The 16,171-nt window shown below is 40.0% G+C and overlaps 1 protein-coding gene across 2 annotated transcripts in view; it reads left to right on the top strand.

The window, feature by feature from the left end:
• KIAA0319 (KIAA0319 ortholog) overlaps positions 1 to 16,171 on the top strand; it is a 43,449-nt gene that overhangs the window by 5,213 nt on the left and 22,065 nt on the right. The window contains exons 2-13 of one of the 2 annotated variants that reach the window (XM_064161080.1): positions 1,700 to 1,862; positions 2,392 to 3,161; positions 4,360 to 4,543; positions 6,505 to 6,609; positions 7,169 to 7,266; positions 7,650 to 7,737; positions 8,240 to 8,332; positions 8,959 to 9,091; positions 10,888 to 11,116; positions 12,911 to 13,034; positions 14,019 to 14,151; positions 15,028 to 15,176. In XM_064161080.1, the coding sequence (XP_064017150.1) occupies positions 1,814 to 1,862; positions 2,392 to 3,161; positions 4,360 to 4,543; positions 6,505 to 6,609; positions 7,169 to 7,266; positions 7,650 to 7,737; positions 8,240 to 8,332; positions 8,959 to 9,091; positions 10,888 to 11,116; positions 12,911 to 13,034; positions 14,019 to 14,151; positions 15,028 to 15,176 (2,155 nt within the window). In that variant the 5' untranslated portion in view covers positions 1,700 to 1,813. Of the gene's footprint in view, positions 1 to 1,699; positions 1,863 to 2,391; positions 3,162 to 4,359; positions 4,544 to 6,504; positions 6,610 to 7,168; positions 7,267 to 7,649; positions 7,738 to 8,239; positions 8,333 to 8,958; positions 9,092 to 10,887; positions 11,117 to 12,910; positions 13,035 to 14,018; positions 14,152 to 15,027; positions 15,177 to 16,171 lie in introns of those variants that run through there. The other variant, XR_010306250.1, reaches the window with a different exon arrangement.

The following is a 16,171-nucleotide window of genomic DNA, read 5'->3' as shown; positions in this document are numbered from 1 at the left end:
CATCAGTAGAGGTTGACTTACAAGAAGAGTTGTTTTTTGTTTGTATGTGGTATTGGATATTTAACATCAGTAGAGGTTGACTTACAAGAAGAGTTGTTTTTTGTTTGTATGTTGTATTGGATATTAAACATCAGTAGAGGTTGACTTACAAGAAGAGTTGTTTTTTGTTTGTATGTGGTATTGGATATTAAACATCAGTATGAACAATTGCAAGGATGCAGGTGTCATGAATGAGATCTCTTAAATTCCAACAATGATTTGAACAGAGTTATGATTTTGTCCCATGAATTTTTTCTTCAAATAAATACAATTTTTAAAGTTGTGATTTTAAGGCTTGACAGTCTGTGAAAGCCTGTGAATCTTGTAGGACTTTCTCTACATCAGTGAGGGAGAGAAATTTTCCTACTGATGATGGAGATGTTTTCAAGAATTACTGTAATTCACACAAATTACACAAGCAAAAATCATCAAAATCATAAGAAGTGCAGTACAACAATGGTGATTTAAATCAATCAGTAAGTCCTTTTTATTTTTGAGTGCTGATAGACAGTCTAAGTGGAGAGAAAAAATACTGTTAGTTTCAGTGCAGTATCTTAGCAAAGTTCTTTTGTGTGTGTGTTTTTAGTACAGTAATTTTTGACCTTGAACTCCTGTGATCCAGCTTAAACTACAAACACAAATATCTTTCTTTTAATTCTCCTTAATTTACTTGTTTCTTCAGAAGCATCAGCCTTAGGAAGAGTAGCATGTATAAGCAACTGCCTTCTTCATTTTGCAGGGGAACAAAGAAAGATAATCTTCCATCATATAAAACTGTGTAGTCAGGAACCTGCCAAGAGCAGCCAGTTAAGTGTTTCTCTCAGACATAGATATAGGTAGCTGCAGTATGAAAGGCCTTAACTTTACCAAGTCACATAATGAACATCAAGTTTGGGATATTCTCTAAGAAAAGCACTGCCTGTGTTTTCATTGAGAGAAGTAATTTTTAGTCATGTGTTTTTGCTTATGAGCCTTTATGTGGAGGGAGTTGTGTGATAACCTGTTGTTTTTTCTTGAGTGAGTATAATGTTGCTTGGAACTACCTCTTCTTTAGTAGACCTGTTTGCTGCTTAGGCTGCTTTATTTGGAGAATTCAGTATCCTGGCAATCCAGGATACTGAGTCTCCCTAGAAATTCTGTAGAAGTGCCTGCTTGCATTGCCTTGATAGCTGGGAGATAATAGCTTGAGGGCTGCCTGAAGAGCTGTCTTAACACCTTAGGGATTTTAGCACAGACTAAAGGATCTGATGTAGTAGTGGCCCTGGTAGTTAGATCATGGTTGGACTTGTTGATTTTAGAGAGGTCTTTTCCAGACATGGTGATTTTTTAAATACTGGCTTTGGTTCCTCAGGTAAAGATACCTGCTAAATTCTGTTTAAAGTCAGAACAAACTCAGTGTCTGGAAAACTGCAGACAGAATACTTGTGGTTTGAGCTACAGAAGCCTAAGCATACAAATCTTGCTGGGAAATTTCTGCATCTTCAGAGAATGAGATTCCAGGTAGATAATTTGTTCTGTGTCTTCAGCTTGCCTAATGTCATCCATCAAGAAGCCAGGAAGTAACAATAAAGCTTGCATTTAACCTGTCTATGGAGTTTACTGTGATGTTCTGATTAATGCTTAGATCTGATCTATTTTTTTCCTGTGCTATCTGTTGCAGTGCTTTGTGGCCACAGCAGGATACTAAACAATATTAGAGGAAACCGACATTAAGACCTATAATTTCCACACAGCTGGTTGGAAAAGCAATTGTCCACTGCCTTCCTGGTGCAGCATGGCATTTGAACTTGGTATTCTCTGCCTGTTGCTGTGGACAATAACAGGTAGGAGTTTACTTCTTGTGTGTTTCCAGTTGCACAGAAAGAGTGAAATAAATGCTCCTGGAGTGTGTATGGAGGTGTGAATGAAATATAAAGCTGAAGTGGAACAATGACCTATTAGAGCATCTTATTTGACTTTTGTTTTTAAACACATTTTGCCCACTGTGCTATGGGAGTGATGGAGGTATTTCCTTTTTTTGTGTGTTCCCCACTTTGTTCTTGTTTTTCAGTGTTGACAATTCACTTTCATCTCTATGTATTTGTATTGGCAAGGGAGTAAGAGGTACTTTGCAAAACATATCAAGATTCTACACTGAAAAATCCTGCCAGGTACAAATACTGCTTCAAAGGCACATGCTGAAAAAAAAACACCAAACTGTAGTGGTGATGTTAGTGAGAGGAAATGAGTTTATTTGAAGCAGGGTACCACTTGTCTTTATCTTATCTCCTGTGATGAGCCGTTTTTGGTCACAGTGGATTATATTATCACTTGGTTGTAGTGTTGTGCCTAATGTTGATGCTGTTGTTTCAGGTTTCAGTTGTGAGCAATGCAGAGAAGGAGCCACATACTCAGGTGCAGTAATATCACCCAACTTAGAAACCACTAAAATTGTGCGAGTTCCTCATGCTACATCAGTGTCTGACTGCATCACAGCTTGTTGTGACCTCTCTGCTTGTGATTTGTCCTGGATGTTTGAGCGACGCTGTTACATCGTGAACTGCCAGCGCAAAGAGAATTGTGAACCTAAAAAAATCGACACTGTAAAATCCTATCTTACTTTTGTGCTGAGGCCTTCTCAGAGGCCAGCCTCACTACTAGGATTTGGGCAAGTGATCCCAGGCATGGTTCACTCTGTGGGCCTCCAGATTGAGCCATCTAAGGTGAGTAGCCTGAAGGAGCTGTCTCTGCTTGGCAAAGATCCAAGCCTTGAGGAAATACCTGAATATATTGATGATTATAAAGAGTTGGAGCAGAACCCCTTTCAGGTGAACGTCAAACATGAGCAGAAGGAGAGCACAGATTATGCTGAGTGGGGCCTGATGGTGGCAGATGAAAATGGCTTCAACTCTTCCGTGGATGATGATAGAGATAACCAGGAAGACTTTGCTGTAAAGAAAGGGATGGCTGAGAAGGTGGAAAGACTTCTGAATAAAACCAGCTCTGAACTGAACTCTGTTACTGAGCACTCCATAGAGAGATTGTCATCCCTCCCAGAGATTACACCATTCCCTGGAAAGATATTTGAAAGTGAAGCAGCTGTTCAGCTACTTGCGCAACCTGCTGATGCTTTGCCAAAAGAGGTATGTTTGCCCCTTAGGAAGCAGCCAGAGTATAGTGAGCCACCTTGTTTTGTTTTTCAGATCAAATGAGGTTATTGCTTCGTAATGTGTGATCCAGTTACAGTGTAGGAAAGGCTGAAGGGGAGAAGATTGTTTTAATAGGCAGATGAATTGCTAAAGACATCTTTTATCAGATGATAAAGAGTAGAGATCTTTTTGGGATGCTGTGTAGTTTCCTTGGAAGCATGCAAATAAATGGACTTGGAGCTGGTGTTAACGATTGTCTTCCCTTCTGACTTCTAGTGACTCATTAGGAGTTAATGGAGCAAGACTAGTGGATCGTCAAGTATCTGAAGGCCAAGACCTGTAAACATAAGTTCCTCCATCAATTGAATGAAGCCAGTTTTATGGGTGCTCAAGTTGTGCCAGAGGAGGTTTAGGTTGGATACTATGAACAATTTCTTTGCTGCCAGAGTGGTCAGGCATTGGAACAGGCTGCCCAGGGAGGTGGTGAAGTATGAGGTGGTCATGGTTGTCTTAGGTTAATGGTTGGACTCAATGATCTTGGAGGTCTTTTCCAACCAAAATAATTGTATGATTCTACACAGAAGATCTCACTTGGTGTGCTGTGTCCAGCTATGGAGCCCCTGACACAAAGGACACATGGACCTGCAGGAGCCAGTCCAGCGGGGAGGGTTATAAGGATGATCATAGGGCTGGAGCACCTCTCCTGTGAGGACAGGTGGAAAGGATTGAGGTTGTTCAGTTTGGAGAAGAGAAGGCACCAGCAAGACCTTGTAACTACATTTTAATGGTAGAAGCAAATCTAGGGGAAGGCTGGGGAAAAACTGTTTAGAAGGGCTTGTAGCAATATGATGAAGGGCAATGATTTTAAACTGGAGCAGGTTTTAACTAACTATTTAGGTTAGATATAAGGAAGAAGTTCTTTACAATGAGAGGGATGTGGTTGAAGAGACATTCAGGGTCAGACTTGATGTGTCCCTTGGCAGCCTGATCTAGTTGGAGGTGCCCCTGTTCACTGCAGTGGGGCTTGGACAAGATGACCTTTGAGGGTCCTTTTCAACCCAGTGCAATCTGTGAATCTGTGAAATAAGTGGGTTCAAACTATGTGATATTTAAAAACTAGCATACTTCTAAGTCTAGAAATGTGAAAAATGCTTCACTTATGTCAACTCTTACTCTATAATTAAATTTTCAGGCTGCTACACCTTCTCCATCTGCAGACAAACTGGATTTCTCCCCAGGTGTGTCAGAGAAAATACAGACTCCCACAGTGGCCCCTGAGAATGCTACTGAAGGTGGGATCACATTATTTCCTACTAGTACTGTGCCATCTGAGCCCATGCAGCACTTCACAGCACCCAGTGCTACTGCTAAAGCAGGTATTGTTTCAACACAGCCAGACATCTGAGGGGTTACCTGCAGGTTGGACAGCAGGTGGGGATATCTGGCTTCCAATCTGTTGTTTGCTACAAATTTACTCTTTATCCAGATGTAACATCATGCCACTTGAAGCCTGGAGGCCTATGCTGCAAACTCTAAAACCCTGAGTCAGTTATGTTAGTGGTAGTTGGTTGGAAATACCTCAGGCTTTTCTGAATAGTCTCTTCTATCCATACTGTTACTTTTGTGTGACACTTCAGAACATTGGTCCCTCTCAGAAACTCCTCTAAGAGGAGGCTGAAGAGAGTTCAAAAAGAAATTTGGAAGAATAAGCTGAAGGGAAGGTTGTAAGTACTGCGTTATGCAAGGACTGTGTCAAGTTCATGTGTTCTCAGCCCTGCTGTCTTGGAAGTCTTGAATACAGTCCCTCTTTCTCTCTTTGAGTCATGACCCTCATCTAGCTGTTTTGTTCTCATCTCCTGTGGAGGTCAACGTGCAGACTGCCACTAGTGCCTAGAGCAACTCCCATGAGCAATTATTGAGCCTTGGATGCATTTAATTATCAGTGACAGGAAGTGTGCTCTCACTGTAGCTTCTACACATTGTCTACTTTTAGACCTGTCAGTTGCCACTGCTGAGTAGCTTCTTGCTAATCTGTTCAGAGTTTGTAAGTTGGATGTTTGGATGCCAGTCAGTGTTGCTTTTGGAGAAGTTTTTTTTCTGTACGTTCCTAATATTAAGAGGGATAAATTTAAAACACTTGAAGTGCAGACCTAATGGGAACTTCTCCCAAAGTTTCTGCTGGGGACTGGATTTGTGAGCTTTGGCATTTTTGGAAAAGGATTTTTTTTACAAAAGAGGGCTGGGAGGATGTTGCTGGATGGTGAATAAATTGAATGTTCACTTCTGCTGAGAATAGCCTCATACCTCCCTTGTATCCAAATGGAATTTGTAAAAGGTATACTGAGCTGGGCATTGAGATGTGTCTCACAAGAGCCTGTGGCGGTTTGGGTGTTCCCTGCCCCTCCCCACTTTGGAAATCACCCAGACTAGACTCAGCTGGCTCTAGAAATTTGAGTGAAGCTTATATTTACAGCTTAGCTCAATATACAAGCAGATATTTACAGTATATACAGTTATGTACAGAAATATACAAGGTAAGAGGTAATACAGAAACACAACAGCCCTCCCAGAGACCTGAGTCCCCAGGAGGGGCTCCCAACCACCCTTCCACGTTCTCCCACCTCTCTCAACCTTACCCTGGTCCCAGGGAAGAATGGAGGTCCCAGGGAAGAATGGAGGTTGGGCCAGGAGGTCAGAAAGCAAAGTGAATTAATCAGAGAGACAGCGGAGAGGCTAGAGAGAGAAAAAAATGCAGTTCCGAGCTCCCCAGCAGAAGAATAATTAGTGCCATATCTATGTTTGGATTCTTGTTATTATACCTCTCAGCAAGCCTATGAGTGAAGTAGACATAATCATTGTTTGTCTTTCACAGACTGTAATCTAGTTCTTCTCACCAAAACATTCTAGCTAGCTTCAAACTAGCACAAAGCCACACAATTAGTGCTTCTTGGTGAAAGAAGACCTGACATCAGAGTTACTTTAATGGGGTTTGTTCTGGTGCAGATGGCTTTTATTGTTTTCTGTAATGACATATTTTTCAGTTCTTGCATGTCCATCCAGTTACTGAGAGAAGTGTGTCATTTTTTATGTGGAGCAATGTTATTTGCAATATACAGGAATAATCAGAATGCTTTTCTCTAAAACTAAGGGAAATAGTATTTGGAGAAGAAGAAATGTTTGATTTGGCAAAATATGAAGGAATAATAGTCATGATTGTAATAGTTTCTTCACTGCAGAGTGTTTGTCAGATGGCACTTAACCCATTACAAATATTTGAAGGTTATTAATAAATGTATATCCATCTCATCTGTTAAAACATGTACTCATTCTATCATAGATACAGTGAAAGAACTTGTTGTGTCTGCTGGAGATAACATACAAGTGATGCTACCCAAAAACGAAGTGGAACTGAATGCTTTTGTTGTCCCACCACCACCTACAGGTGAGTCGAATGGCTTTAGCATACAAGATGATGTACACACTACCAGCCTTCAAATGCAGACAAGTCCTGTCTTATGTGAACATCTGCACCTCAGTCTTTCTCATCTCCTCCTCCTACCTTTTTTGTAGCTCTATCTGCAGAACAGACTTCCTCCTTTGGATTTTAGAGATTTAAATTTTTTTTAAGTGACTTCTTGGTTTTTTTCCAGAACCTGAACTTATTCTTTTAGTGGGAAAAGTAGGTCTTTAATTTAGCATTTACCTTAAAACTACAGCAGCAAAGAATATATATTTCATAGGTTACTATGCAAAACGCATCCACTTCAGGTGAATCTGTTTTTTGTGAAGTTCATGGTTTGTGAAGTCCATGACATACTTGCTACTTCATCAGAATACAACACACTGTCTCATACTGCTTCATTTTGCAGGCTTGAACAGCAGCAGTCATGATTTCCTGCTGCAGTATTTTATCTGTCAAATGGTGAACTTGGTTTATTTGTTTCCTGGGTTTATCCTGAAAGCAAAGCTTGATTACTCTTATGCTGTGTTATTGCTCTTAGAAACAGCCTACACCTATGAATGGAGCTTAATCAGTCACCCTACTGACTATGGTGGTGAAATGGAACACAGGCACAGCCAGACATTGAAGCTGTCTCATGTAAGTGAGCTGTAAGCTCAGGCTCATTGCACTTCTGTGGTCCTTTCACAGGATTCTGACCTGTGGGGTTAGACACATTGATTCAGAGTTTGAATGACTAAGTCTCTTCTCTTGCATGTGGCATCAAATATTTGCTAGAAGTGTCTTTTTTAGGTAATCTTAATAACTTTTTAAGATAGAGTGAAAATTCCTCAGTATTTGCTTTGTATTCCTCACTTTTGGGCAGTGATTAGTGGCCTATCATGTATGTATTGGTAGGAGTTCTTTGTTTAAGATTGCCAACTTTTTCTCTATTTACAGTGTGATTGGCAGATTTATGCATACTGCTTTTGTATAACCTGCCATGTAACCTGCTTTTCTTTTTGTGTGTGTGTTTGTCTTAGTTATCATTGGGACTTTATGCCTTCAAAGTGACCGTTTCTGGTGAAAATGCCTTTGGCGAAGGTTTTGTAAATGTCACAGTCAAACCAGGTAAATTAGTTGACCAAAACAACAAAATCAGTTTCTTTGATTCAAGCAGTTGCTTACCTGAGAGTTTGTCACTTACTGTCTGTCAAGGAAATCCAGTCATGTAGAGATGTTTCATATCTTGGTGTCTATAAAACATTTTAAGGAGGTCACAGTGTTAGGTGCTCTAGGATCTTGTACCTCCTCAGGCAAGGCTTTGTAACCTGTTATGTTCCCCTTCTCCAGTAGGAACAATTAGGTGTTGAACTGGCTCTATCTGCAAGTTACAGTGCGTGCATCTGAGCTAAATTACACCAGTTGGAAGTGATTCTGTGAGCTCTTCAGTAACCTTTTCTCTCCCTTGTCCAAGGACAGCAGCAGATGGTGCAAAGCTGTCAATCATAGATTTAAATCAGTGAAGACTGTTGATCTGTAGAGGGAACAGATTCCTTTTGCCTGGCGTTTCACTACCTTCATTTTTCTTTTTTTCCCCTTTAATTTTTTCTATCTCCTGTCTTTCTCATAGCACTCAGAGTAAACCAGCCACCTGTTGCCATTGCTTCACCCAAAGTACAAGAGATTTCTTTGCCTACAACTTCTACCTTCATTGATGGCAGTCGTATGTACCTAACCATCCTGTATTTTTAGTATACAGTTGAAATGTCATTGTTGTTTGTCCATTACAAGTAAAATTTCTTCACACTCTACCTAGAAGTTCCCTGAATCATGATTTATTTGGGGGGATTTGAGTCCAGTTATAAATTATTTTAATGTAAGTAAAATGATAAAATATAATCTTCCATTTGAGGATTGAGATGCAGTGTGTTAGAGGCTGCTGCATCCAAACAGCTGCTACTCTTAAAACTTGTTCCTGTCCTTCCCAAAAGACCTCTGGTGACAGAACAGCTTGGGCCATGTTAGAGAACTGTCTCATAGGTATGATGAGATGTAGTAAGTGCATTCATAATTACTGAGAACACAAGGTGGAATGTGCAGAGCTGGATATTGGGGTTTTTTTTATTCATGTATATGTGAAGAATCTTTTTTTGTTTGTCTAAATAAACCATACCAAATACAACTTGGGATCTGTGGTTTGACAGCTGTGGTGCATGAACTGTATTTGAATATGCTTGAAAAGATAATTGTAGAAGAAACCAGTTAGGTATTTGTGCATGAAAAACTTTAGTAATACTAATTCCAGAGATTGGTATAAGAAACTAATGTGTACTTCTTTTCTGAATGTAGAAAGTATAGATGATATGAAGATAGTGAGTTACCACTGGGAGGAAATTAAAGGTCCTTTGCGGGAGCAGAAGGCATCTGCTGACACAGCTGTCTTGCACTTGTCTAACCTTGTCCCTGGAAACTACACTTTCAGGTACCTGCACAGACACTTTCCACTGGGGTTTTAATTATTTCTGTGATGTCAGCTAAATGGTTTTTTCTCTTCATGCTCACATATACCTCCTCAAACAGAAAACCACTTTTTCTCTTGCATGCTGTTACCCTTCTTTTTGCACAGTTGAGAGACATATGGAGTTGTTTATTAAATAATGATTGCAGTGATTCTGTGATATGGTCTAGTGAAGTTTTGCAGCACAAAGTTATGCAAAACAAGGTAGCAGTAGTTAAATACCTCCCACTCCCAGCAAGAGCTGGACAGAAATTTTTGTTATTTCTTTTCCATCTTTGAGGCTGGCAAGAGTCCTGATGTGAAAATCTGCAGTCAGGCTGTGAAAGTCACCCCCTAAAGAGTGGTGGCAGACAGAACATTATTGAGAGACCGATGTTTGCAAGGCATTGTTTGTATCATGATTTTAATGAGTCATTCTGTTCTTCACAAAATCTTTTGCCTTGCTAGTGTTTTCCCATGTTTATACGTTGCTGAAGCTGTATTTTGTCCAGATGATTGGAAGAAGTAATGGTTCTGGGTGTTTTAATTAAAATTGGGGATCATATTCTGAACTTTTGAATGTAAAGCCTAGTCTGTGCAGAGGCAAGCTGGGTTATTTGGCTAACAATGGGTAACAGCCTCCCAGTCAATATGTTATCTATCAGTGTAGCAGTAGCAGAATATTGAATGCAGTGTACATTAAATGTGTTGCTTCACCAAAAATTGCACAGTTTCAACAGTTTCAATTGTCATTCTGTGTTCTTTACTGGAATTGTTTGGTATTATGCTACATCAGAAATGAGTGTAGGATTTTATTCTGTATTAAAAAAGGCAGAGCTTGCTTACAAGCAATGCTTTAAGTGCTTTCCAAGCCTCAAGGATTTAAGAAATCTCTTGTTATACCTGTGCATCTTTGGGGAAGGCTGAGCTACTTGAACAATAGAGCAGTGTGCTCAAACTTAGAGAAAATGAGCTGATCAACAAAATCCATTTCTCTTGGTATGCGCTCTTGCATGAATGTGCATCCCCTGCAAATGTGTTCCCTAATGGCAAAATTGGGAGTGCTAGTTTTGTTCCCATTCAGGGAAGGCTTCAAGACCAGTTCCATTTTATGTGAGCAGCTACATGCACTTTTCACAAGAGGTGAAATAGAAATGTCATTGGTTAGCACATTGTGGAGGACAGGCTTTCATAATTTTCCAGTGCCTGCAGCAGTCTCATTTTAAGACAGTTTTGACATTGTGTTTCTGAGAGGCAGTAGTGGTTTGGGGTTTTTCTAAACCTTGTACATTTTTGGGTTTGAGACTCTATATTAAAAAAACTGTGCTGATAATTTAACTCCATTTAAAATTAGTAATAGTATTCTACAAAGAAGTTGCAAACTGACTGTTTGGTAAGCAGAGCTTCTGGACATCTGGGGTAGTGTTTGATGTGGCTGTTAACAGTGACGACTGTTAACACTGTGGCTGATGGATTAAATCCTTGTGGTTTTAGACAGTGTTTTTTTAAAAGAATTTGCAGTGAAATCTGTTTGAAGTTATTGAAGCTGCCATTGACTGCAGGAAAGGTTTTGTCTGTGATCCAGAACAGCTAGGCTCTTCTTACACATTTCCTCCTTTAGTTGAGGGGTTATGTATTTCTGAGGCAAAAAGTCATGCAATCTAGTTAGTGGTGCTGGTTTAGTTGATGTGTTAAAAGGTATCAGAAAATTTAGTTTTTGAATTTAGGACTTGGCAGAAGTTCATCTTAACAGGTTTGCAATGCTCTTTTTCCTGTTGAAGACTCACAGTGATTGATTCAGACGGAGCAGCCAATTCCACCATTGCATCTCTGACTGTCAACAAACCAGTGGATTACCCACCTGTTGCTAATGCAGGACCTAATCAGGCAATCACCTTGCCCCAGAACTTCATCACACTGAACGGAAACCAGAGTAGTGATGACCACGAAATTGTCAGCTATGAGTGGTCACTCAGTCCCAAAAGCAAAGGCAAGGTTGTAGCAATGCAGGTATGTCCCTTTCTTCGAAGTAAGTACTGTTAATCTTTTTTGTTATATGGTTTGGGTTTTTTGGTTCCTCTCTGATGTATTCAACTCTTAGTTTAGATACTACTTTTAATTTCTTCTCTGTGGTTTTTTTTTTTTTCGTTACTTGTGGCCTTTTCTGATTCCTGCTGTTGTTAGTTTTCTGGTAGGTTGGAAGGACTTAGAGTTTCCAATGTCTGTCCTTGGAGTATAGAGCCTGCTACACAGATTTTTACCTTCTGACATGTTGGATGCTTTTTGGGAGTATGTAGGGGTAGTCAGGGTCTTCCTGTAACACTTTTCTCAGAGAAAGCAGGACTCAAACAGAACCTTAGTTTTTTGACTCAAAAGATGACAGGACTTTTGCAGGTGTTAAACAGCCGTGCTCTGTGGTGAATTCTCTGCTCATTAAAACATAGCTTTCCTATGAAGGCTAAATTAATTTATTTCCTCATTTTCATGGTTGTGGAGTTTTGGTTTGGTTGTTTGGTTTTTATATCTGAGAAAATCTAAAAGAAATTCATCAGACTTTGCACTCAGTAGTTTAGTGATTCTTGTAGCTCTGTAGGCAGTTGAGGTAATTAATGTAATGAAGCCAGCTGAAACTTAGAAGCTATCTTTTATAAGAAACCTGATTTCTGCTATACTGCAAATGCTTTAGACTTTCAAAGCTGTAAAGAGATCACTTTCTGTTCATGAAAGTATTAATATTCTGATGCAAGCATATGTTATAGAGACTTATGAGACTATTGAAGGGTTTAGAACATAATGGTTTATTACTATTCATTTACCAAGACAAAACACTTTCCAAAAGCATTCATGCAAATAGAGCCTGTAGTTTTTGAGAGCTATTCAAACATAAAGCAACCTTCCTAAAAGAAGGGAACAGCTGCTTGAGATTTCTAATGGATCTTTGAGTACTTACTTTGAAGTGCTCTTGCATCTCCACGTTTTCTTTTCAAAAGTCTAATAATCTTCATGTCCCTGCAGCTAAGGATTTTGGTCACAGGTGTGTTATGTGGTATCCATTGGTAAGTGTACAATGCAACAAGTACCTTGCTGGTTAGTTAAGCGTTTATCAAGTGCCTTAGTTCTCATCATGATCTTTATTAAAAAAATGAAAACCAACCTAAATTGTGGGGTTTTGTGATATATTATTCCACATCTGAGAGATGCCACAAATGTTATTTTTTGTTTAGGTAAAGGCTGGGCCCTGTCACTTTATGAGCTTATGTAAAGATATCAACTAATACTGCTGGAAGAGTATACTCAGGACAGAGTTGCCTTGTTTGATATGTTTTATCTGTAAGCCCTCTGGCTGGGATCAAGTCAAGTTTAGCTTTGTGTTTAAAAGTTGTTATAGAAGTTAAAGAATGTTTGTTAATAATGCTTGTTTCTAATATATTACTAAGAAAATTGAATAAACTGTAGTAATTTTTATCAATGTTTAATTTCCTGATTAGGAAAATTAATGTCCTGTGCATTTCACAGTTACTGTGTTCAGAAACAATGCAGAAATTACACAGGTGTAGGTTTATTGTCTACAGATGCTTTTCTGAATTGGTAGGGAGAGTTGCAATCATGAATACATAACATCTGTTTGTGCATCAAATTTGAAGTCTCCTCTTTGTCTACAAGGTGCTGAAACTCCTTGCTCAATACATTGTATTTATGAATAGAAACAAATTGTATTTTTTCACTACATCTGCTCTGTAAGACCTTTCATAATCCGAGTGGTTTTGTTTTATCTCATGGTCTGTCTTTGTAAACACTGTGTAGGGAGTGCGGACGCCGTACCTCCAGTTATCTGCAATGCAGGAAGGAGATTATACCTTTCAGCTGACTGTCACAGACTCTGCAAGGCAGCGGTCCACAGCTGAGGTCACACTGATTGTACAGCCTGGTAAGTCAGCACCAAGCATATCTGGGTACTTCAGGGGCAGGCCAGACTGGTGCCTTAGCTCTGTCCTTGAATGCCTCATCTCCCCGCACTGAACCACTGAGATGGCCATCTGAATGTCTGACAGCCCTGCATCAGAGACTCTTCCACCTCCATCTTTTGTCAAAGGGAACAATTGAAACAACTGTAGAATTATAGAAAATCCAGGTGGTCATCCTGAGGGCTCACACTGGCCTGATTATAGAATCATGGAATAGAATGTTTTAGGATGGAAGGGACCTCAAGGATCATCCAGTTCCAACCCCCTGCCATAGGCAGTGTCAGCTGCCACTAGAAAGGTCACTCAAGGCCTCATCCAGCCTAGTCTTGAACACCTCCAGGGAGGGAGCATCCACAGCCTCCCTAGGCATCTTGTCCCAGTGTCTCAGCACCCTCACTGTAAAGAACTTTCTCCTAACAGCTAGTTCAAATCTCCCCTCTGCCAGTTTAAACCTGTTACCTCTCATCCTGTCATTCCAATGCCTTCTAAATAATCTTTCCCCAGCCATCCTGTAGGCTCTCTTCAGATACACTACAAAGTCTCCTCGAAGCCTTCTCTTCTCCAGGCTGAAGAGCCCAAACTTTCATAGCCTGTCCTCTTAGCAGAGGTACTCCAGCCCTCTGATCATCTTTGTTGCCCTCCTCTAGATTTGCTCCAACAGTTCGATGTCCTTCTTGTGTTGGGGGCTCCAGAACTGCACACAGTACTCCAGGTGGGGTCTGACGAGAGCAGAGAAAAGGGAGAGAGAGAGAAAAGTGTTGCAGATTTTTTGGAACGTGGCTTATGGCAGAGCTTCTCTCTCCCACCTAGCATTTTCTGCTGGCTTGTGCACATTTCAGCCAATATATCAATTCCATAATGCAATATTCTGTGTTAAATCTTCCCTCTGATTGAGAGTCCTTGCCAGTGACTGCCTAGCAAATGTCATGTGCTAAATGTTTTTACAGAAAATAACAGTCCTCCAGTAGCAGTGACTGGACCTGACAAGGAATTGACTTTCCCGGTAGAAAGTACTATCCTGGATGGAAGCAAAAGCCAAGATGACCAAGGCATTGTCTTCTATCATTGGGAAAATGTCAGGTATCTAGAGATTTTACTAATCTGGAGTAAAAGAGAGAATGAAGTGGAAGCTGATTTGGGTGCCAGGAGCCACTTATGCAGTGGTGTCAGTATTTTCACTGTTTGAGAACTTCACTGAGGATTTACCAGTTCAGGTGGCAATAGGATGAGGCAGGAGTTTTTCAGTTCAACTTGGAAAGGTTAGGCAGTATCTGCCTGTGTTTTGCAGTGCATCAATTGAGCCCTACTGTGACAAAGGTGAGAGAAAGTTACTGAAACTTACATGTACCTTGTTAACAAAAAAAGCTAACAGGCATGGGTGTAATGCACAGTTTTCTCATTAGTGCTTAGAACTAGGCTTTCTCAGTCATTTGTTCGTTAAATAGTGGAGCAAACTGACAACAAGTTTAGCATGAGCTTTCAACAGGAGGTGACTAAAGCACTCTTGAATGGTGATTGAAAATGTTTTACACAAGTTTGTATGTTTGTATGCAAAACAAACTGATACTTAATAGAAGGACAAGGTATTAGCTCATGCGACTGTCATATCTATGGTGCAGGAAATGATTTACTGGCATCCTGTATGTGTTGTGAGTTGCTCTTAGAGCACCAGCATATGCATGCTCCCATGAAATAGTGCAACCAAGAGGTTGAACTTCCTGTTACAGTAACTGGATATGTAATCCTTGGGTGTTTTGAATGTCTTGAAAACCCTGATTTATGAATTCTGTAAACTAAATTCATATCTTATAGTTCTTCAACCACCGGTGCTTATGGTGGTGAAGTTACAGCTTGTAGAACTAAAATACACATTAAAGCAAATGGCATGAGCAGTACTGCTGAAAGAAGAATTTGGCTGGCTGTGCAGGATTGTTTTTCTAAGATGTTTTGTTTCAGTGGACCAAGCTCTGTGCAGATGGAAAACAGTGACAAAGCAATAGCAACTGTGACTGGTCTTCAGGTTGGCACCTATCGCTTCAGACTGACTGTGAAAGACCAACAGGGCTTGAGTAGTGCCTCTGTGCTGTCGATTACTGTGAAGGAAGGTAAGCCTAGCTGCTGCTTCTCAGGTTATGGTTAGGCAATTTACTGGCTAATCCAGTGACTGACAACATAAAAGAAATCAGAACAGAAAGGGGTAAAGTACTTGCTGTCATGTTTCAAGGATATTGAAGAAGTTACTGCTGTTTGTAGTAAAGTAGTATGTGAGTGACTAGTAGAATTAATTTTGCATACTACAAGCTTGTATGAAATTAAATATATACAGAATTAATGGTACTAAAAATGCTCTAAAGTAGCATTTTTGACCATGATGTGTCTCCTTCGTTAAGAAGATGCCTTTATATTTGTTCACAAAGTTAAGTTTTGAGTAGAAAAGAAGTTCTGCTCTGGGTTTTAAGTAACATCCATGAAATGAGGTCTTAGAGTATACCAGTTTCCACTTAAAGACTTAGCACTGAAAGACCTGCATTTATTTTGATTTTTTTTTTTCCAATCAACAGGTGGGTTTTTTAATTTTCTTTTTTTGTTCCCCCAGCATGCGTGCCTTAGAGAAGGCTTTAAGATAATAATATGTATTGTGTGAGATCAGAAGTCATTTTGTGCTGGGAAAGATCTTTAAGACCATCATGTTCAACTATTAACAGCACTGCCAAGTGCAGCATTAACCACGTCCCTAAGCACCCCATCTACCTTCAAGGATGGCAACTTTTCCTCTTCCCTAGGCAGGATGTTCCAATGCTTGACAACCCTTTCAGTGAAGAAATTTTCCCTAATATCCAATCTAAACTTTCCCTGTCATACCTTGAAGCTATTGACTCTCATCCTATCTTTCATTACTTGTGAAAAGAGACTGACTCCCACCTTGCTGCAAGCTCCTGTCAAAGGAGTTGTAGAGAGCAAGATGGTCTCCCCTCAGCTCCAGGCCAAACAACCTCAGTTCCCTCAACCACTCTTTATAAGATCTGCTCTCTAGACCTGTTGTCAATTCAGTTGTTCTTCCAACAGAGCTACTGTCAGATCCTCCTTACAGATTGTGTAG

Source organism: Pogoniulus pusillus, chromosome 21 (assembly GCF_015220805.1).
Source record: "Pogoniulus pusillus isolate bPogPus1 chromosome 21, bPogPus1.pri, whole genome shotgun sequence".
Classification (NCBI taxonomy): domain Eukaryota; kingdom Metazoa; phylum Chordata; class Aves; order Piciformes; family Lybiidae; genus Pogoniulus; species Pogoniulus pusillus.
Note: the sequence above shows the minus strand (reverse complement) of the source record. Positions and strands in the feature narration are given on the sequence as shown.